The 20,952-nt window shown below is 44.9% G+C and overlaps 8 protein-coding genes across 8 annotated transcripts; 5 read left to right on the forward strand and 3 right to left on the reverse strand.

Moving 5' to 3' along the window:
* Positions 1-122: 122 nt before the first annotated feature.
* On the forward strand, positions 123-1,963 carry N7520_008868 (cytochrome P450; the record flags this gene model as incomplete). Its single annotated transcript, XM_057142802.1, has 7 exons — positions 123-318; positions 384-696; positions 750-981; positions 1,036-1,320; positions 1,379-1,492; positions 1,570-1,733; positions 1,807-1,963. The coding sequence occupies 7 exons, from the start codon at positions 123-125 to the stop codon at positions 1,961-1,963; spliced, it is 1,461 nt and encodes a 486-aa protein (XP_056992090.1).
* A 611-nt stretch (positions 1,964-2,574) lies between these two features.
* Positions 2,575-2,757, reverse strand: N7520_008869 (uncharacterized protein; the record flags this gene model as incomplete). Its single annotated transcript, XM_057142803.1, has 1 exon — positions 2,575-2,757. One exon carries the CDS (start codon positions 2,755-2,757, stop codon positions 2,575-2,577), a length of 183 nt encoding a protein of 60 aa, XP_056992091.1.
* A 1,394-nt stretch (positions 2,758-4,151) lies between these two features.
* N7520_008870 (uncharacterized protein) lies at positions 4,152-5,578 on the forward strand (the record flags this gene model as incomplete). Its single annotated transcript, XM_057142804.1, has 2 exons — positions 4,152-4,404; positions 4,659-5,578. 2 exons carry the CDS (start codon positions 4,152-4,154, stop codon positions 5,576-5,578), a joined length of 1,173 nt encoding a protein of 390 aa, XP_056992092.1.
* A 1,766-nt stretch (positions 5,579-7,344) lies between these two features.
* Positions 7,345-8,966, forward strand: N7520_008871 (uncharacterized protein; the record flags this gene model as incomplete). The annotated part of the gene is made up of 4 exons (XM_057142805.1): positions 7,345-7,523; positions 7,597-7,693; positions 7,755-8,759; positions 8,820-8,966. 4 exons carry the CDS (start codon positions 7,345-7,347, stop codon positions 8,964-8,966), a joined length of 1,428 nt encoding a protein of 475 aa, XP_056992093.1.
* A 2,238-nt stretch (positions 8,967-11,204) lies between these two features.
* N7520_008872 (ammonium transporter) lies at positions 11,205-12,546 on the forward strand (the record flags this gene model as incomplete). Its single annotated transcript, XM_057142806.1, has 2 exons — positions 11,205-11,618; positions 11,707-12,546. 2 exons carry the CDS (start codon positions 11,205-11,207, stop codon positions 12,544-12,546), a joined length of 1,254 nt encoding a protein of 417 aa, XP_056992094.1.
* A 401-nt stretch (positions 12,547-12,947) lies between these two features.
* On the reverse strand, positions 12,948-14,318 carry N7520_008873 (uncharacterized protein; the record flags this gene model as incomplete). Its single annotated transcript, XM_057142807.1, has 1 exon — positions 12,948-14,318. The coding sequence occupies one exon, from the start codon at positions 14,316-14,318 to the stop codon at positions 12,948-12,950; it is 1,371 nt and encodes a 456-aa protein (XP_056992095.1).
* A 1,011-nt stretch (positions 14,319-15,329) lies between these two features.
* On the forward strand, positions 15,330-17,645 carry N7520_008874 (dynamin family protein; the record flags this gene model as incomplete). The annotated part of the gene is made up of 3 exons (XM_057142808.1): positions 15,330-15,631; positions 15,703-17,374; positions 17,433-17,645. The coding sequence occupies 3 exons, from the start codon at positions 15,330-15,332 to the stop codon at positions 17,643-17,645; spliced, it is 2,187 nt and encodes a 728-aa protein (XP_056992096.1).
* Positions 17,646-18,785: 1,140 nt separating this feature from the next.
* N7520_008875 (uncharacterized protein) lies at positions 18,786-19,613 on the reverse strand (the record flags this gene model as incomplete). Its single annotated transcript, XM_057142809.1, has 5 exons — positions 18,786-18,909; positions 18,971-19,082; positions 19,154-19,264; positions 19,370-19,515; positions 19,570-19,613. 5 exons carry the CDS (start codon positions 19,611-19,613, stop codon positions 18,786-18,788), a joined length of 537 nt encoding a protein of 178 aa, XP_056992097.1.
* Between the last annotated feature and the right edge of the window lie 1,339 nt (positions 19,614-20,952).

The raw sequence follows: 20,952 nt of genomic DNA on the forward strand, positions 1-20,952 counted from the left end.
CCCGCCATTGTACTGTTCTCTTCATCCCACAGCCATTTCGATTCAGAGCATTGTATGACGAAATGGTATTTCAGGCAGTCACATCATACTTGGGGGGTATTTCCGATGTGGGATCTCCAGAAATGGCCACTGGTTTAGCTTTTGTCATCTTTGTGGCGCTCATTGTGAAGCTTGCGCTTCGGACATACCGCATACACATGCATCCTTTGAATTCATTCAAGGGGCTTCCAGAGGCATGCGTGTCGGAAAATTGGCTATACAAGGTTACAAAAAGTGGGAGAGCAGAACAAACATTCGAGGCTCTTCATAAAAAGTACAGTATGTATTCAACAGCCAAGGACTATGAGTTCACCTAGTTACTAATTTTTTTATCTAAAATACAGATACAAAGGCTCTTCGGATTGGGCCTAATGAGCTTCATATCACCGATATTGAGCTGTACAAAGTGATCTATAGTCAGGCAAAGCCGTTTCTTAAGCATGCCCCATTTTACAATGGATTCAACACACCGCACACTGTTTTTGCTGAGCTTGAACCTCATCTACACAAGGATCGCCGGCGTATGCTGAATCCTTTGTTTTCGAAAGTTGGCGTTTACAAGCTGGAACCTCTTATCCGTGAGAAGATCTATCTGCTATCGGCAAAAATCACCCGACTTTGCGCGACCAAGGAAATCGACGTTTACAACGCAGTTCGGTGAGTATCAAATACTCCATGCTATTTGACGATGCGCTAACTGCTTGTGACAGTCTCTTAACAACGGAAATCATCACAGAGTTCGCCTTCGCCAAATCGGCTAATCTCATCGAGGAGAGGCGTGATGAAATGGATTCATGGTTCCTTGACGCTTTCGATGTTGGTTCCCAGAGTATCGTGGATCTACAGTATAATTCAGTGCTCCGGCAAATTGTGAAAATTCTTCCAGCTGGTGCGGTAAAACTTTTAAATCCCAAACTTCGCTCTATACTGGACCTTCAGGAGGTATAGTACTTGGAACTCTTTTTTGGGATCAGCACACTGAAATTTCAATTCAAGTTTGCGGCAAGCTGCATGCGATACTGGCAAAAATCGTCCGACACCTCCTCTTACCCTGTTATCTTCGATAGCCTGAAGTCAATCTCGGATGAGGCCAAGGTTTCTGAAGCAATGGATATTCTTATCGCCGGTGCTGATACCACCGCATCTACTCTTACAACTGGGTTCATCCATATTCTGTCCAATGAAGACATCAAAAGCCGTCTTGTGCACGCCATTGATGAAGTCATGCCAGAAGCTGGATCGCTAATCTCACTTCAAGCCTTGGAGAAAGTGGAATACTTGGTATGTGACGACCTAAAATACAAGAAACTCCAACAAAAACCTTACTAAAATTACCAAGTCGGCATGTGTCAAAGAGTCGATCAGGGTTGGCATGGCCGTACCAGGTCGTCTACCTCGTGTTGTTCCTACTGGTGACCCATTCGTCGTCGAAAATAAAGTTGTTCCTGCAGGTGTAAGTCATCTCTCTTAGTAGAGCTATCTATTACGCCATTGAGAGACCACTAACGACATGATATCTGCAATATATAGACCATTGTTGGTATGTCAACATACACTATGCACAACTCTGAGGACGCGTGGGGACCCGATGCCCGTGAGTTCAACCCGGACCGTTGGATCGGAACCGAATCCAAGGGCTTAGAACAGTGGATGTGCACGTTTTCCAAAGGCGCAAGAATGTGCCTGGGACAAAAGTAAGTTTGGGATATCTCGGAATGTTGCATACTCATATTTTATTCACATCCACTCACAAATTTATCATTGCAGTGTCGCACCCGCTGAGATCACTCTCGCATTCGCTTACATGTTCCGCAACTTCGAACTTAGTCTTCCAAAGGGTTACGTGAAGCCAGATGCCCTTGACCACTTCACCTTGGCGTACCAGAAGCCTGGATTACCTGTCGTGTTCAAGCCTCGTCAGTAAAAGCATCTTGGGATGCGTGATCAAAGAATTGTGTATTTGATTCTATTGTTCAGGGTTGTTTGAGCCGCAACTTGAACGTTCGAGCCTATGGAAAAAGCAAGGAATAGGCTTGGATCTAAAATTGGAGATCTAGGAAGTTCTTCGAGAGTTGAATTTTTGATCTCATAAATATATTTACATGTATATCTATTCAGCCTGTCCCCAGAGCTCCAAGTTCAATTTTAGACCCTTACCAGCATAACATTGTAACCTTTTTGGTGTTTGTAACTGATATCGTGAATGTCCTTTGGATCGGAGGAGTATGGGTCAGAAGAGACGGACTTATTTTCTCAAGAGTGTAACCTATTAGACCACCTGCTGAAAGAGAGGTCGGAGGATAGCAGAAGATATTATTTATAACCTTGGATCGTTCCTCCCCGCCCCCTTCATCATCCTGAAATACCAGAGAATATTCCCCACAGACCACGACTACGCTAGTCCTATAAAGTGCTGACAAGGTCACGTGACCAAGACCCCATGTGCCTTACTAAGTAAGGTTTGCACCTTTTTGACGTAGTGGCAAAGTCATGTGATTTCTGAGTTCCGACACCCCAACAGTTTCACTCTTACTATTAGTCATCACCACAAGCAGCGTGGTTTTGAGGACGAGTAATAATTCGAGAACGCACCCCATTGGTCAATGTACGTCCCTTTCCGCGATCGACAACTTCCGCTGACTCCGCATGTTGGCTCTTCAAGGTATTCAAAGGTTTCGACTCGTGTCTAACTCCATGGATACTGCCCTGCTCCTTCATAATGACAAATTTGCCTCAAGAATCTCTAGCATTCTACCAACATGATGCATCGTATCTTGACTCACCTCCAATCGTCAATGAGGTCTCTACACCGCCGAGAAGGTACAATTGCAGCGTCTGCTCCACGTCCTTTCGGCGCCGTGAGCACTTTGAGCGTCATCTCCAGAGCCATTCTAAAAGCAAGGACTTTAAGTGCGATATTTGTGATAAAAAGTTTACCAGGAGGTAAATTACTCGCGACTCCAGACGTATGCAGATGGACTTACGATTGTTACTAGAGATACATTGCAACGTCATTCAGCAATACATGGAAAAGTAGCAAACAAAGTCCAAAAGCCGCTGACGAGGGCACCACGTGCTTGTATCAATTGCGTTAAATCGAAACAGCGCTGTTCTGGATCCCTTCCATGTGATCGCTGCAATAACAAGAATTGGCTTTGCCAGTTTTCCAGGGGCTCCAGGGAAGTGGGGCCTCAAGAGCAAGAAATCCTTGGGGAGAAAACTGGACAAAGAATGATCAATGCAGATGATCGAAGATTATTGCTAAATGATTTTTGCGAGCCATCTCTTGCATCTGCCATCTCCCCCATAAGCCCAGATTATTCGAATACTAGAGGTCCAGGCAGTGTCGCTTTTCCGGACGGAGCATATTCATATCCTGCTGTCCCAAACCAGTCCGAACAAACATCACAATATCAAGATGTTCCTTCTTTATTTGATTCATATTTGCTCTGGCCTCTGGATGATGCTTTCAACGATGCCTCTATGTCTGATGACCAATACAGACTTCAGACGACTCCTGGACCAACAGGGACAATGGCACACCCGCCAGCTATCTCACATGGAGGTGGGACGGTCACGGGGCTGAGAAACATTTCTCAAGAGATTCCAAGACATTCTACGAAGGACATAAGGCCTCTTTCCAGTAGCCAGTCGGACAACGATGTGCAAAGAAGAGACCCCACAGAAGAAGACCGCGACATTCTAATTTCTGAGGATTACGCACATGTCTCTAGACCTCCAAAGGAAACCTATGAAAACGTATATGCTCTATATGCTGAAGTGAGACGGTCTTCGCCTGAAACATCTCTGCCAAGTCTTCCCTCGTTGGAAATTCTACACGCATGTACGCAGCTGTTCTTCGAACATTTTCACCCGAGTTTCCCAATTCTCCATCAAGCTACTTTCAGGGCTCGAGCCTCGTCATGGTTACTTTACCTCGTGGTGGCCGCTCTGGGTAGTCAGTACTCCCGGCTTTCAACCCGTGCGAAAATATTCTCTGATCTCGTAAAGATCATTCGAGTGTCCTTACTTCGAAAGGTAAGTCTTCACCATATCTCTATGACAGTCCAGTCAGAGGTGATTTAAAGAAATAGCTCAACAACACCTTGACAATGCAAAACGACCTTGAACTCACCCAGGCAACCCTCCTTTTCCACTTCGCCCTCCTTTTCGGTGGAAATCGAGAAGGCATGATGCATTTGCAATACCAACGAAATGTGCTGGTTACGATGTGTCGCCCTCTTCTCGTTCCCGGCATTCTCTTCGCAAAGTGCTGGATTGCATCTAATGCTACCGTATTGACCGAAGATTGGGGTCGGTGGGTTGCAACAGAGTCTTGGAAGAGGGTTGTCTATTTTACGTGGTGTAAGTGAAGTTTCTGTTTTCCCTGTATTCCCCTAAGTCCCATTACATATACTGACTTAAATCTCGAAAGTGATGGAATGCTGTCAATTGATCTTGTTAGATCTTCCAACTATTATTGCGGCTAGTGACCTTCATTTAAGTATGCCATGTCATGATGAGCTATGGCGGTGTGAGAGCTTTCATGAGTGGAACCGGGTTAGAGCCCTACAGAGAGGTATTTATCTCCTTCAACCGGGTGGAGAGAAATTCCGTAGCTGACTTGAAGGGATCAGATCCACAGGAATGCCCCGGTATTCTTTCTCTTCTCAAGATGGATGTTATTGACCAGGAGCGCATCAGCCAGTTGAGCGACCCGGGGCTTTGGATAACGGCAGTTTCGATATATGTTGCCGACAGGCAAGCTTCTCGGCAGCAATCATTACATTTGTTATCCGGTACGCATAAAACATCCAACCAACGGAATGTGGATCCTCCAGAGGTAGTCCACGCTGCCGGGCACGAAGAGGATACTGTTGACGCTATTCTTGGTCATTGTCAACAAGTTATTACCGAGCGCCGCCACGACTCGCCTATGTGTCTCATCGTCACAAAATTTTCTCTTATACTTAGGCTGCTCCGCTTCATCGAATATCGCCTGTTATATCTCTCTGCAGGATGGATGGCCCAGAAAGAGGAGGTTCGTGCCGCCAGACAACATATCGCAGATCTACTACACGCCCAACCTAGACAAGCTCGCAGGGGCCTTTTACATGCTGCCCAGCTGTTCCGCGTAATCCGTTCCCAGTGTCAATTTGACCCCTTCGACTCCTTTCTTCTACTGATGGTTATTCTCTACATCTGGAATTATGTCAAATATGTGATCTCGCATTCCCCTTTGGATGAAGGCGGTGAGGCTATTTTCCGAATCGACCAAAATACCGATGAAGATTTACAGGAAAAGTGGTTAGCGGGCACATTTGAAAAGCACAAGCAGATTCATATCAGTGGTATCGGGGTCCTCAAAGGCCACAATAGCATGTCCCGCATCTTCAAAGAAGCAATGAGGATTCTAGACCACGACAAAGCTTGGTCGCGTCAGGCGGATGCTATCAAATGGTCATTGCATAAAATAATGGAAGGGAATGCCCCGTCGTTTGCCGATGGGGAAGTCGCGACAAATGAAACTGTTACTTAAAACAGTCTACTGAATGGGCTTGCTGGCAAACGGATTTCTACTTGTACTTCTTCCATCTCAAGAAACTTATTATAGCCATCTGCACCAGGTCGGCCAGATTACATTGTCCATGTCCAGTTACAGTTCAACCCCGTCGTCGGTATGCACTTTGTAGGTTCCTACCCGCAATTGTGACAGTTGTGTGTTTCGAACCTGCATAGAGCCTATATTATCATACCTCACAATGGCACCTGGGACCTGGTCTCGCAAACCACTGCGTTGTAAATTTCGCTTATTTATATCTACAGAATGGTCGATGGGTTCCCCACTCAGTTTTGTAGCTGCAGATCATTCTACAAGCGCATTCCGGCATTTCGTTAGTGTCGCAGTGATTAAAACCAATCATGGTCACTGCGCGGTACGCGTGGCGCATGATTTATAGTTAGCGGCAAGGTAGATTACAAATAAAAGGAGTCGTCTCCATTTTTGTCAAATTTTGTAGCTGAATACCTATTCAACTACATATTAGGACTTGTCATAGTTCAACATCCAAGAGAGAATAATACCGGGCGCTGAAGCTGACTTTCCTCACGAGTGCTTAGTGCACCAACGCATGTCAGGATTTTATTTTAGTGCAATAGCCAAACTATCATATATCGTGCTAACATTGGAATTGAACCGTCGCCTGGCGGCTAACCTTAATTAGGCGAGGCCCATTTATCAAAATGGTTAATATTGCACAATAAATAGAACATACACTTGACCAGCTATATTATACTCATCATTTTCGGTCTAAGATCGTATCCACCAGACTCAATATCTGCTTACACCCTTATCATTTGATTATAGTAGAGCGTAAAGCAGGAGGAGTTATCCAAAGATAAAAAAAATACGTCTACGACACTATTCCTAGAACTCTCTTCTCAGATCTAAGTTTTGTAACTAATTGACTAGACTTCTCGTCCCAAGAGATAATACGTCACATACTCCCCTGTCAATAGTGCACAAGATTGATTGCTCGAGAAAAGTTCTGTGGAATACCCCTGAAATATGCCTGTGAAGTCATTCAAAGACAGAAATATTCTTGGCATTTCTGTGAAAAATATATCATTCGTGAGGATCAGAATTAGGGCATATTCGCCTTGGAAATCAATTAAATTTATTGGATCAACCGAGCGCTGTCAAGCTTTCATGCCTAAGATGTGAAAAGAAAGAAAGAAAGGCATTGGAGCCACAAACCCCAGGGGTACGTGGGGTATATATACGGGGTGGCGGGATTAGCGAGGGCAGCTTGGCCGTTGTAGCCCCGACACATACCCGGTACTGCCGTAATCAATGCCGAACACCATTAAATCACCCTCAAAAGTATCAAATATGGAGTCAAATAACCTCGGGTAGCGATAATGGTAACGGAAAATATTATTTTGGACCCTTAAAGCGGAATTGATCTGAGTTTCCCCGTATTCACCCCACAAATTGCTGCTGGTGAGTCGGGCCTCCAATGACAAGTGATAGTTTACACTCCTCATGTCCCCCAACAAGGGTCCTTCGTCCGTTGGCGGGTCGTCAGATACCCCACTATACTGACCGGAACAATTTCTATAAATTTGATCTATGGACACTGGACTGACTCTCTTAACCATTTTCTGGGCATCATCTGCTCTCTCAATCTCGTTACCAACATCAATTTCAATATTTATGAATCTCTTGGACTTTTACCTTCTTTCTCTCTAACCTTCATTTACTGTCAGTCATAGTGCTCCTGCATACTGAATATTACCCACAAGATGAAGGATAGCAGCACCGAGGATTCAATTCATCTTGAGAATGCAGCGCCAACTCCAGCAAGTGAAGACACGCAAGGTGACAAAATACGGGCGTCAGATTTACCCCACGACCCTCAAAACTGGCCACAATGGAAGAAAAATGCACAGATCTTGATGGTTGCTTTTCACTCCATGATGTGGTAAGTACTATCAAGATCAATTGCAGACACATACCTCCATATCAATCGACAACTAACTTCATTGCGCCTTCAGTACATTTATGGCAGCTGGGATTATTCCGGCTTATGATAGCTTCGCTAAACAGTATGATATCACTGTGGTAGAGGCCAGTTACTTGACTTCCTTTCAGGTACGCTGTGGATCCCTGAACTGTTGGCATTCCCAACTCCCCAAAAGTTAACCCCAACTAGATCCTGCTTCTCGGCCTCGCCCCTTTGTTTTGGAACCCAATCACTGTGGTCTATGGTCGGTACCCTGTGAACATGTTTTCGGTTTTCGCCAGTATGGTCTGCAACATCGGCGGTGCGAGGTGCACCTCATACGGCCCCCAAATGGCCACTAGAGTCCTTACAGCTTTCTTCATCTGTCCCCCGATTGGGAACGGAAGCGGAATGATCGCAGAGCTATCCGAGCCCGGAAAGCGTGCCCAGAATTTGGGATGGTGGACACTGTTGACAACTGTTGGTACGCCTGCAGGTCCTTTCTTCATGGGATTTGTCATCAAGCACATTGGCGTTGACTGGATTTTCTGGATATTTGCCATCATCAACTTCTGTCAGCTCCTTTTGTATATTGCAATTGGTGATGAGACTATCTTCAACTCGAGCAACATCGCTAAATCCTCCCGTGGGACTCTAGATCGGATGATTCCCCGAAAGATCACCGAAGGTTCATTTCAGCTCAAGAATATCCTAGCACCGTTCTCTTTGGCCAAGCATCCCCGCGTGTTGATTACCGCATGTGCCCACGCCGTCACCTTTTGCTACGCCAATATCGCCTTGATTGTGGAAATGCCCATTGCATTTGGCGAAAAGTTTCATTTTGATGCCCAGCAGATTGGCTTGCAGTTCATCGCCATTATCATCGGATGCGTCCTTGGCGAGCAAGTCAGTGGACCTTTATCCGACTGGTTCTTGAAGCGTGTGCGGCAGAGGAAAGGACATGCGTGTCCAGCCGACCGTCTGTGGCTTTCATATATCGCATTTTCGACTATATTTACTGGTCTCTTGACTTGGGGAATCCAGCTGCAGCACGCAACTTCATGGAATGTTACGCCTTGTATCGGTGCAGTTATTGCTAGCTTCGGAAACCAGATGCAAACCACTATCCTTACCACATTTGCGGTGGAAAGCAAATGGGAAAGAGCGGCTGAAGTTGGAGTTTTTATCAACGCGTGCAGACAACTTTATGGATTTGTCAGATTCCCGAAGCTACCAAGTCGACGAATTGGAAAAAGCTAACCGTTTTACATATAGCTCGGCCCATTTTATTTCCCTGATATGTTCTCTGCGCTGGGTCTTGGTGGGGCTGCTGGAGTAATGGTGGCTATCATAGCTGGATGTTCACTGTGTCCAATTATCGCCATCCAGATTGCGGCTACTCGAGATGAAAATCGCATCTGAAGACATTGTCGTTCTGTCCCATTGATATGGTCTTCTTTAATTCGATAGTTTATCCAATGAGATCAAGTATATGGTGAGATAAAGTCGCAATTGATCCAGTATTCGCCTTACGAGTCTGCATTCAGCCTCTGCTTATATTAATACACAATCACGATAAATAAGGTTGAAATCCAAAAGGCAGATAATAGGTACTCCTTATTGCGTGAAGAATTCGACGGTGGTAGATATTATACCTTCGAGCTAGCTGTCCTAAAACGCCTTAGCGAAGGTAAATTAGATTATCCTAGCTGCTAGTATATTACTTTTCTCCTCGATCACTTTATATACGGCTGGTATTTACATCTGATCCTAGAGCCTATAGCGGAAAATCTGAACGATTTTTACTTATTTTTCAAAAATTCTAAGATCCATGGTTCTATATTAAAATAAATCACCAAATAGTTGCTTTCTACATTAAAATATACCTAATTATTAGGATTTATCCATAGTGGTAAGAGATTTAAATAAGCTGTATAGGTAATACTAATGCCTTCATACCTATAGATATAAGATAGGATAATCTTGTATTTAGAAGCAGCCATAATTCCATTATCAAGTAACATCCTCATTCCCAATCAATCAGTCTTAGGGAGCTCAACTTTGATTGTCGCTACAAGCTTTCTTGAGTTAAAATTACCCTTAGGGACTGTGGGATGAGGAGTTAAGTAACACACTATCGCACAGGAATTATGTACCAAGACATCTTCGAGCCCTTAAGGTTATACTGCAGGCACTGTGGATTAAGGGGGTCAATATTTGGAGCTTAGGCGCCTTGCTTCTTAAACACCTCCATACTGTATAGTTGTTTTACGATCGAGCTAGGGTGACTGGTGGTGATTATCAGATTAAGTACTATTTTGAAGAAGTTAACGCACTTGTCGGTCCCTCCCCTTCTCATAAGTGGAGGAAGGGAATTCAGAGAGGTAAAGGGAGATATCCAATGGAAGTGTGGGAAATCAGAGACCGCAACGAACACCCGCCAGTAACTCTCGAAAAATGGATATAGTGTCTTGAAGGGGAGGAAAGCAGACTTTCCTATTGTTGATTTGTCCATGATGGCGATTGACCCAAAACAAACGAATGAATGCTCAGTTATTGCGAAACGAAATTTGGCTCACGAGCCAATAGATCTAATATGTTTCCATCATGATTTGATTCGGCTGACATTCAAATATTGGTACTGAATATCAAATTTGACTTTTCCTAGCAGAATGTGACTTTCTTGCTCAAATCATTGAGGCTATTATAGATTTTAGACCCAGTCAAATTACTATATAAATACATTTTAGGAAATTTCAAGCACATACGACCATAGGGTGTGGAGAACAGGGCTTCCCGTCCGCTCAGCCGTACTTAAGCCACACGCCGGTTAGTTAGTAGTATGGTGGGTGACCACATGCGAATCCTGACTGTTGTATGTTTTTGTTTTTATGTTCTGTTGCACTTGACTTCCTTATAATCGGCTGAGGTAGGAATGGTGTTTTCACTTCTAGTATTTAGGCCTGAATTTTAACTGGCCAATAATTTCTTGTCTATATTATCTGACCTTATCGGAGTAGGGGTAATTCCTTTTTACAAGTCGGCCTGGAATCCGTCTTCACCATTTTATTCTCTTCGGTTTTTCTTCAATCTTGCTCACACTTGTTATCAAACGAGTCTGCAATATGGACGTTTGGGGTGACCCACTCGATGGTGTCGGTAGTCAACTATGTTACCGGCTAAATTTGATCCGCCCCTTGCTTAAAACGCTGGGGCTGAGAATGATAAGTTGATCCACTCCCATACCCGAGTCGCGTACAATTTACATGGGACCAGAATGCCTCAAACTATCATTAGGATCATGTCAGGCCTTTGACTATGCTCAGCGAACAGGTGGGAATTATGACAATTGATTGGATTTTGTAAGATTGTTACTCCGCATCTGTCCGTAATTTGCATGGGCTAACCCCTCTTGGGACGAATACTAGGAATTTCAGCCCGTCCGTCTTATCTTTGAACGCATGTACTTTCCTTGTTTGGCGATTGATAAGGGGTCAAATCCTCATTGTTATATGTTACTTCTCCGGAATTCGACCCATTCTTGATTTCCCTCAAGAGGACTCAGTCAAAATAAAGACATTGTCTGTTGCTCAAGTATCGATCTGAGTGGAAATAGTTCTAGGGCCACGAATTCCACTCGGGGTTCCATTCTTTGTCAGCATGGATGCCCAAGTGTTAACTGACTGGGAACAATGCGACAAAACCGATACTCTGTTCGTGGTCATCTGCAGTGTCATTTGCTGGACTATTATACCAGCAGTTGGCCTGGGTTATTCAGGATATTCAACCCGACATAATTCCCTGGCATCCTTCTTTCCAGCATTACTTGCGGTAATCTGTGTCTCCTTACAGTGGTACATCATAGGCTATTCCCTGGCCTACAGCGAGGGCAACGGGTTCATTGGTGATTTACAATATGCTTTTCACCGAGGCGTTCTAGCAAAACCAGTGGGCACCATTCCAGCCATCTTGTTCAGTGAATTTCAGCTTATCTTCGCTGCCACCGTGGCTGCGATTGCCATTGGAGGCACTTGTGAACGAGGCAGACTCCTTCCTGTAGCCCCATTCATTTTCGTAAGTGAATTTCCTATCCCTACTTCCACCATCAACATCCTCAAGCCCTTCCATCGATGTTTATCTACTCTAACGGAACTCTGGATAGCTGTGGGCCACCTTCGTATATTGCCCACTTGCACACATGGTATGGGCAGAATCTGGCTTCCTGAATAAATTGGGAGTCGTCGATTTCGCCGGTGGTACCCCTGTACACATTTGCAGTGGTGCCACTGCGACAGCTATTTCAGTCTACCTCTCACACCCTCTTTTCCGTTCAAGAAAGTCCAATATCCGGACACCATCGCATTTGAAGCTCCACAAGCCACATAACACAATGTCTCAACTAATATCCCTAATCATTATCTGGGGGTCATGGCTTGCCTTCGACGCTGGCACTACGTTGAGCTTCAATTTCAAATCAGTCTATGCTCTATGCATTACCAATCTCTGTGCAGCTGCCGGGGCCTTAACCTGGAATCTGATGACTTACTACGAAAGTGGCAAATTTTCTCTTGACTCTACTTTCCTTGGGGCAATTTCAGGCCTGGTGATGATTACCCCGTCAGCTGGATTTATCAGCATGACAATGTCCTTTTTCTTCGGCGTTGCCGGGGCCTTAATCTGTCGACAGGCGCTACGGATCAAGTTCACTTCACTCGCTCACCGTCTTAAGTGGGTCGATAACGGTGACACATTTGCTACACACTGTGTTGGAGGTTTGGTAGGGACTCTCGCTACTGGTCTTTTTGCCAGTCGAGAGGTGGCTGCTTTTGATGGAACAACTGAAATCCCTGGTGGAGTTTTCATCGACGGTAACATTAATCAGATCTTCCTTCAGATTCTTGAAGCTACCATCGGTTTTACATGGACCTTTGGGATTTCTTATCTCATTTTTGCCGGCCTAGACTGTATCCCAGGTCTAGAAGTTCTGGCCATAGACGAGTAAGCTATCCAACCCCACCTCTGAATTCCTCTTATATCTTCCATATTGACAAATATATAGCCATATCATTTCTGGACTTGATACCGTGCAAGTGGAAGAATCCCTTCACAGTGCTCAGTGGAAAGATGAGGAGAATTACGTCGCACTGGAATCACTGGGAAGTGTTTGTTTAGTATAAATCTATTGATCAGCATACAATACCAGGGCTACGGAATTCCTGCTTGGACAAACTGGAATTAGAGGCCTCTACTAGCGCCAATCAAATTGAAGGCAGAATCCACGGTAGAGGAGAAAATAACATTCGAAGAACTCTCTCCCTTTGATGCCTGCAATCGTTCATGAGATAGTCAGTCTTACAAAATACGAAAATTCGTGGTCACAATTAAAATATTCTCTGGGGCACTTTATGCTCTATGTGAATATGGAGGAGGTCCTCCTCCACTTCCTATCTGCTTCCGAGAGAGTGAATTCGGTCGCCCCGCCTGAGCCATTGGCTGTCCTGGTACAAAGCCGCTTGGATATTCTGACCTCGCCAATGAACCCGGTAGTTCAGGAGGAGGGTCACGAGGCGCTGGTGGAAGCTCTTTCGAGTTTCTGGGTGCTTGTTTGGTATCTGCATATAACTCGACAGGTGGAGGGGATTGTTGGGAAGATCTCCCCAAGCTGTGGGAGCCTTGAGAATTGACTCTTTTATCGAATATTGGCGCCAAAGCAGGTGGCCTTTCCTGATGACTGATCTGTTGGTTGGGCCAATACTGATTTTGGAAGCCAGTCGCCAGTTCAGAAACGTCGTGCTGTGTTTGCGGCGGTGGCTGAGAGTGATAAGAATCCGTTTGCATGTAACCGAATCCAGTAGGCGTTGTTCCTCCGCTGATCTTGGCTTCAGATTGTCGAGTTTTGGGTCTGCCAAGAGGCTTTTGCTCACCATTTGAGCTCACAGGTGACACTGACCTACTCTCGGAGTGCATGGACATGAAATTATCGGCAGATGAAATGGAATTCGGAATTCGAGATGCAATTTCTTTGGCCGCCTCTTCGAGCTTTTTTTCGACTCGATCGATTTGATCCTGCAACCTTTTCATCTGGATCTCAAAACTTTCAACCTCCACGATTTTTGATTGAAGAAGCTCTTTGTAGTAAGCCTTTACCCCACTGACTGGCTTCGCTAAGATATGGTCTTGAATATGCGACATCATAAGCGTGGCAGATGTATAAACCACAGACTTGCTGCGATAGTTGCACTCCACGCACTTGAAGCAAGCCACCATCCTAGACGTGGAGATGGTAGCCATGACGTGCGACATTCCAAGGCATATCCATTGGGCCGAGCTCCATGGCTCCAAAACATTATCCTCAATATCAAGATAGCACAGCGTACACCGGTAGTTGTACAGCCCGTAGGCGGAGTCCCCTTTCACTTTCAACGATATGCTCTCAATACCCTGCGATGGTTGTTTTTGCAGAGCAATAGAGCCCTTGCAATAATCATGACGTCCATCAAAAAGCTGTCCGGGAGTTGGAACAACTGGGCTTCCATGTTGTTGCAATGACCCCAAAGACTTTTTCCCTTGAAAATCTCCAGGGTAGCTGATTTGCGCAGGGGGGTCAGCCTTTAGCACTTGGGCTGCAAATGGGGCCGAATAGTTCCGTAGTGAGGGTAGTGTCATGAGGGGCATCAGAATTCTCCAGAGCCAGAAACGTTGGTCCGGGCATTGTCGTTTTGACAACTCCAATAGTGCCTCCACAAGAACTTTTTCCGTTTTCTCAATCTCCATCTCGATTTGCTGTAGGTTCTTGATGTTTCGATCTGGTCGAGACAACGTTTCAGAGATTTGGACTTGTATTTGAGGAAAGTGAATCTCATTGTTGATGCGGCGAAGATCGAAAAATGCTTGCTCTGCCAATTTATATTGCAAGGTTAGTAGAGTTTTGATAAGTGGATATGCGTTGACTCAGATGACACACTATCTCCTTTCGTGAAACTTTCTCCCAGCCTCGAAGTTAGGATGTTGCAAATTTCTTCGATCTTGCTCTCCATCTCCTGAAGCCTATTGGCAATGCGTGGCTCTGCGATCCCAGCAGCTTTTGTGTGCTCTCTGTAACTCTTCCAACATTTTTTGATCCCAAGTATAGCAAATTCAGTGATAGGACCTATTGCCGGAGCCATGAGGACAAGTAGCTCTGCAACCATGATGAGTTTGTGAAATTTCCGAATGCAAGTGATGAGGCTAATGGGCGGATGGATGGAAAATCAATATCAAGCTGCTCAATATATCAAAGCTTGTCACCCAAATTTAGTGCCCTGGTGAAAGTTGACACATTTTGAATACCCAACGGGTCCGCCTTAGCCTCGTATTCCTATCAAAGTTACCCAAGGAATTCAAGTTGTGGCTGAAGTTTAGGTGGGGAAAAAGGCTCCAACCGAGGAAACACATCACTGTGCAGAAAGAATAAGCAATGAGTAGAAATGAGGCGTGGCTGAACGCAGCGGGCTGCAGGTAATTAACATCATGACTGGCAGTTTCGTCGGGAAAAAAACCTCCAGAGGAGACACGACCCGGGTAGAAAAACCACCTGGGCATCTACAATTGGAACGAGGCAAAACTGAGTGATGCAGTTGGCAATTGGTCGTATCTGATCTCTGCACTCTTATTGGCTGTTCAGTGTTGTACATATTCACATAGAAAGCGTCTTCGTCGATCATGCATAATTTTTCTCAATCCCAATATCTCTGTCAGACTCTCAATCGCTGGTCAGTTCCTCCACACCTCAAGCGCATTGACATAATGCCAAAAACAAAATTGAGTAAATCCAGTGGCAATGCGAGCAATGGCAATGGAAAATCTAGTCGTATCGCCAATGGTGACGCTTTCTCAATCGATGAGGACTTCTTCACACCCGATGGCGACTATGCAGACCTGTTGGCCACACTCACAGAACTTCAACGACTGGACTCGAAGCATGAGTTTGATCTTCCCCAGCTAGTTGTTTGTGGGGAACAGTCTGCTGGCAAAAGCTCTGTTCTCGAGGCCATTACTAGCATTCCATTTCCCAGGGGTGACGGAACTTGTACCCGGTTTGTCACGCAGTATGTCACTTCTTGATTTTGTTTAAATTGTGCACTCATCATATGCTGTCTCTCGCTAACAATAATGAAAGGATAAATCTTCGCCGACCGAAAAGTGACGACACGCCTGAAAGGATTGAGATCGAGCTACGATCTCGCGATCAGCCCAATCCCATGTTTCAAAGGAAGATCGAAGTCAGCCAGCTGACCGACCGGGTGGTAATCGAAGACATCATCGCTGAGGCAGGCAGACACATGGACATCAATAAAGAGGCCAACAAAAAATTCTCCAAAGATATCCTGACGATCAACGTTGAGAAGCACGGTTACCCGATGCTGTCGCTGGTGGACACGCCTGGTATAATCCACTCCGAGGGAGTTGGCTCAACAGGCAACAAAGGACTCGCAGACGAGATCGTCCACGATTGGATCAGACAGGATAATACCATCATCATAGCTGTCATTGATGCCACCCGTGATCTAGCAAGCCATGGAATCCTGGACGAAGCTTTGAAAGTTGACCCGCGCCGGGAACGAACTATCGGTATCATTACCAAAATTGACATGTACAAAAACGGTGATCCATCAACTCAGAAGTGGGTCGATACGGCATTGAATGAAGACGACAAGTTCAATTTCCCTAGAGGGTGGCATGTGCTGCGCAATCGAAATGGCACGGAACTGCAAAATAGGACCACGACCAGCGAAAGGGACGAGACCGAGAGGCAATATTTCGAGGACGAAACCAACGGATGGCAGGCCGTTGTTGAGAAGAGTCAAAAGTCCCCAGAGTCTTGCGGCTACGGGGTGAAAACGTTGAAAAGAAGACTTCAGGATTTGCAGAAACTCCAGGTCAAGAAATCTTCTTTGAGAATTCGCGATCAGGTCGATGAGAAGTTGCGGGACCTTGAGTATCAAATGAGCCAAGTCTCTATTAGCGGTATGCCAATCGCTGAAGCAAAAAAAGAGTTCAGAAAAATCTGCATAAAACTGGGAGATGATATTGTCGCCGGTATTGATGGTCATTATGAAACTCGAGGTTCTCTTTATGCGCTGGGAGACTTAGGCGATTTCAAGGAAAAACCCCCCCGATACCTCCGAAACAATATCCGGGACCGCGATGCTGAATTCGCATTAGCGATTCGCAATGGTCACAGGGACTACTATGCCCCTGATCATCAAGGTTCTCGAAAGGGAGGGAAATCTGAGGGAGGAATGTCGGATAAATGGGTCGCCAGGGTACTCAATGTCATTGGAAGCACTAAGGGTACAGAGATCCCGACAGAACCCGACCCCTCCAAAATATCACTTCTGTTTCAGGACTACTCAAAGGGCTGGAAAGATATAGCCCATTCACATATTCAGGCCGTGGAGCAGACTTGCCGAGAATATTTCGAATGGCTATCGTCGGCAGGCTTGAAAGATTCCGGATTCACTGTCTTCGAGACCAGTTTGACAAGCCTCTTTTATCAAGAGTTGGATCGGCGGAAGGCCTTAGCCAGAATGGAGCTCGATAAGCTTGAAAGAGATCGCAACAGACCAGCCAGAACGTTGCATGTCAAATACGAGAAAAAATTGCTGAGGGTTCGGCATGAGGAAGCAATGCGGACAATGGCCAAAGTCAACCACGCCACCCGGGAAAGAAATGGACAAAATGCCCTTACTCCATTAGAGCTGTCGGAGCTGGCTAGTTTGACATCTCGGGCAAATCACGAAGAACAGATTGCGCAGCGTTTTATGGATCAAATGTTGGTCTACTATCGGGTAGGTAATTCCACTGTGACGGGTTTCTGAAAGATAGTTGATACTAACCCCGGAGAAGATTGCGAGTGAACGGTTTATAGACGAAGTTGTCATTCACGTTAATGAAAGGCATATGCTTGACGCTCTTCCCGAAGTCGTGCGTGAGTTGGCTATCAGTGACTCTGCTCTTGACAAATTTTGGGATAATGGGACAATAAAGGGCAAGCAAACTGAATATGATAGGTTGAAGAAAGACGCAGATCAGTATGCTCAAATTAAAAGGAAGCTCTAGACGTGTCATTCCAGCTCCGAACCCTTTTGGTTTCTTTTGTCTTCAATTTTACAAGATCATGTTCCAAATGTCTATATAGCCATGCTTCAGAAGGATTGCAGGCTCAAAACTATTTGACCATATATCCCGGCATATTGCATTGATCAATGAAGTGAATTTTCGCATTATTCCACTCTATTTCTAAATTTCTATTATATCAGGCCGCACTATTCAAGTTAGTCGGTTAATTTTGGTCCGCAGATAAGTATCATCTAATTTACCAAATCTACATCATGGTATTCATGAGGGGAAAGTTACAAGAATGTCAGAAATCAATATCATTCACTTATATTCACTCTACAAGTGTCGTTTTGGGACAGCAGAAATTTTTGTTTTGTTTGCACATAATAATCCAAATTGAAGATGGATGTGCTACATACGACCATAGGGTGTGGAGAACAGGGCTTCCCGTCCGCTCAGCCGTACTTAAGCCACACGCCGGTTAGTTAGTAGTATGGTGGGTGACCACATGCGAATCCTGACTGTTGTATATTTTATGTTTTTGTTTTTATTTTTTGATTCGTTCTAGAAATTTCATTTGCCGCCCTTGACGTGAACGCCCTAAATAACCTGAACAATATTCCTCTGCAGTTAAATCAGTCTCAGATGGTGCGAGCTAAGGCCTTCAATTTACTTAGAAAAAAGACGAACCTGTTGACAGCGTTTGCTATTCGGTCTGCAAGTCGCTAGGATGTGATCCCATCGAGCGTTCCTCCCCACACTGTTTAACACGGGACACTTAGCGCTGTAAGCATCCTAAGTATCTCCTGACCTCGTCTCCAACCCAATTTCAGAACTTCCCTCGCTATAAGGATGATATCATTATTTTGCAACTGGCTACTCAGAGTAGCTAGCAAATGTTGGTATCGACTAGAAACTCCCGCGTCTGCTGCCTGTTCCCTGAACAAAGGGAAATGCAAGAGCAAAAAAATGTAGCACTAACAATATGAGCCCCGCCATGAATCCTCCTAGTTTCAAAGATGTTGATATTTTGGACCCACACTCGAGGTCGGATCAAGCTCCTTTCCTTCAAACGAGAGACACTACTATACAGGTCAGGCTGATGATTTTTCTAATAAGCAGTGTTCATAGCTCTTATATCTACTCTATCTCAGTCAGAAGACCAGTACTAGTATCAAAGGCAAGCCCAAGAATCTGGATATTCTTTTTGATTAGCGGAGAAGCCCTAATGAGGGCAATATCTTCTCGGATACTGTTCTCAATGCTGGAAAATAGTTAGATTCCATACGAAGCGGATCTGAAAGATCATGCTTGTTAAAGCGAACCTGTTTTTTATTTCTCCAAATTCGGAGGCCTTGATTAACTCCTTTTCATGGGGCGCAATTTCGAGTAGCGCCTGTTTGATGTCGGCGTCGTGAAAATGCGTCAAGCCGCAATCTAAAGTTGTCAAACTATGCCTTCAGCATGGAAGACCACCAGTCAACTTCAGATCGCAGAGCGTAACGTACCCGTATGGTGCATAACTATAATGGTACCGGGAGCGCCAATGGTCTGTAACACAGATAAGGTCCGGATAGCGTCAAAAGCCCGACCACCTGCATTTCGCACCATGGTCGCTTCTGTTATTCTGTTGTCAGTTCCAATCGGATTGTTTGTTGTGATGATACAGATTCATCATGTGAAGTCTTCGAGAAACGGAAAGGCGCTTCAAGAATGAGACTCACTTATGGTTGAATCGATACCCAAGATTTGGTATGGATTGAGGCGAGGGTCGGAACAGGATAACACTATCACCCCGAGTCCAGAAGCTCTCATTGCAGAGGCCATTTGTCTCAAATTGGGTGGTGCTTTATAGTCTTGAGAAAACTTGCTGCAAATTGTCAGCGGTAATTCTTCCCCTTGGACTTTTCGATGATGGATGTACAGATTGCGTGCTAGCATCTCCTTGACGACTGGTCCGCCACTCATATTTGCGTTTCGATCGAGGTGTGAGTCTGGAATTGTGATGGATTAAGGAAGCAATAGCCAAGGAATCGGGTTCGATGAGGGAAAATAAATTGAGATCAGCTATTTTATGCGCAAAGTGCTTACAAAGAATACTGCCTGAACACACAAATGAAATCAAAGCTCGGCCAGAGGTCGCCCTAAGCCAAAGATTAAGGTTTTTGAGGTAAAGGATTGCGAGTCTCATGATTCTCGTCGACTGGGGAGCAACAGATCCCTCCTCCGTTTTACGAGTGGTTTTTTCTTGTTCTTTCTTGTTTTTTTCTTTAACTTTTTGGTTTTAGTTAATACGCATTCGTATTTTCCTTGCGTGAATCTCTTAAGTCTTTGCCACGGTCCACTCTTTGGCTAGGCCTAGGTTTGTTTCAAAGTTCAAACGCTTGTGCAAGCTAAACGACGAACATGCCCAACTGGGTAGAAAATGTGTTGAACCGTGGGTAACACATATAAACGGGGTCATTGATGACGTGAGATTCCGTGCAGATTTGGGGTCTCCATCGAGAATGTAAATGTGTTCTTCTTAATTCGGCCTCGAACATTAGACTCTAAATTGTCATGAGAATGGTAAATGAGCTTCTAAGATTCTAGTCAATCAGGATGTGACGATGGAGAGACAATGATGATCGCCATCGGACGGTCGAAACAATCTTATTATCGAATTCCCATGGTGCTGTGCGGGAAGCCAAATAAAGCACAATAAAATTGTTGAATAATCACAGTGCGGTCGGCACCCGAGGAGTCGAAGGAAAGCCACCTATAAGCCTGCTTACAGATTTCGACTATGCCCTGCATTTCAGCCCAACAGCCTAGCTATGAATTAAATTAAATCGCATGATTTCAGCTTAAGTCAGTGCTGTTTTTGGACTAAGCCCAAGTAGACTGACTTTGGGTGACAATATTTGAGGGGGCAGACTTATCACGAGCCCGGGGGCATTTGAGGATATCCCTTTTGCCTTTACTAATACTAATAGCTTGGTAGTGGGTGAGGACGCTGAGATCTATTACGAGATAGGTTAACGAAATTCTGTTGGAAGCAATTTACTTAGAACGGAAATTTTATGGAAGCATCCATGGATTTCATCTATCTTGACTTTGCAAGCACCAGAAACTGTGACTGTGGCCTGGACCAGCGGCTCCAGCTGTTCCAAAAAAAACTGGGCGGGTTGTAGTAGGGTCCAATCAAGATTTAATTTTCAGAAATGACAACCGGTATCAGCTGAAGCTTTCTATTTGATAAGAATTTGGTCTTCTCGCACATTGAAAGAACCTATTCATAGCGCTACATTCCGCTGGTTAATCTTAT

Source organism: Penicillium odoratum, assembly GCF_028828045.1.
Source record: "Penicillium odoratum strain IBT 22623 chromosome Unknown utg000006l_segment0_segment0, whole genome shotgun sequence".
Lineage (NCBI taxonomy): Eukaryota > Fungi > Ascomycota > Eurotiomycetes > Eurotiales > Aspergillaceae > Penicillium > Penicillium odoratum.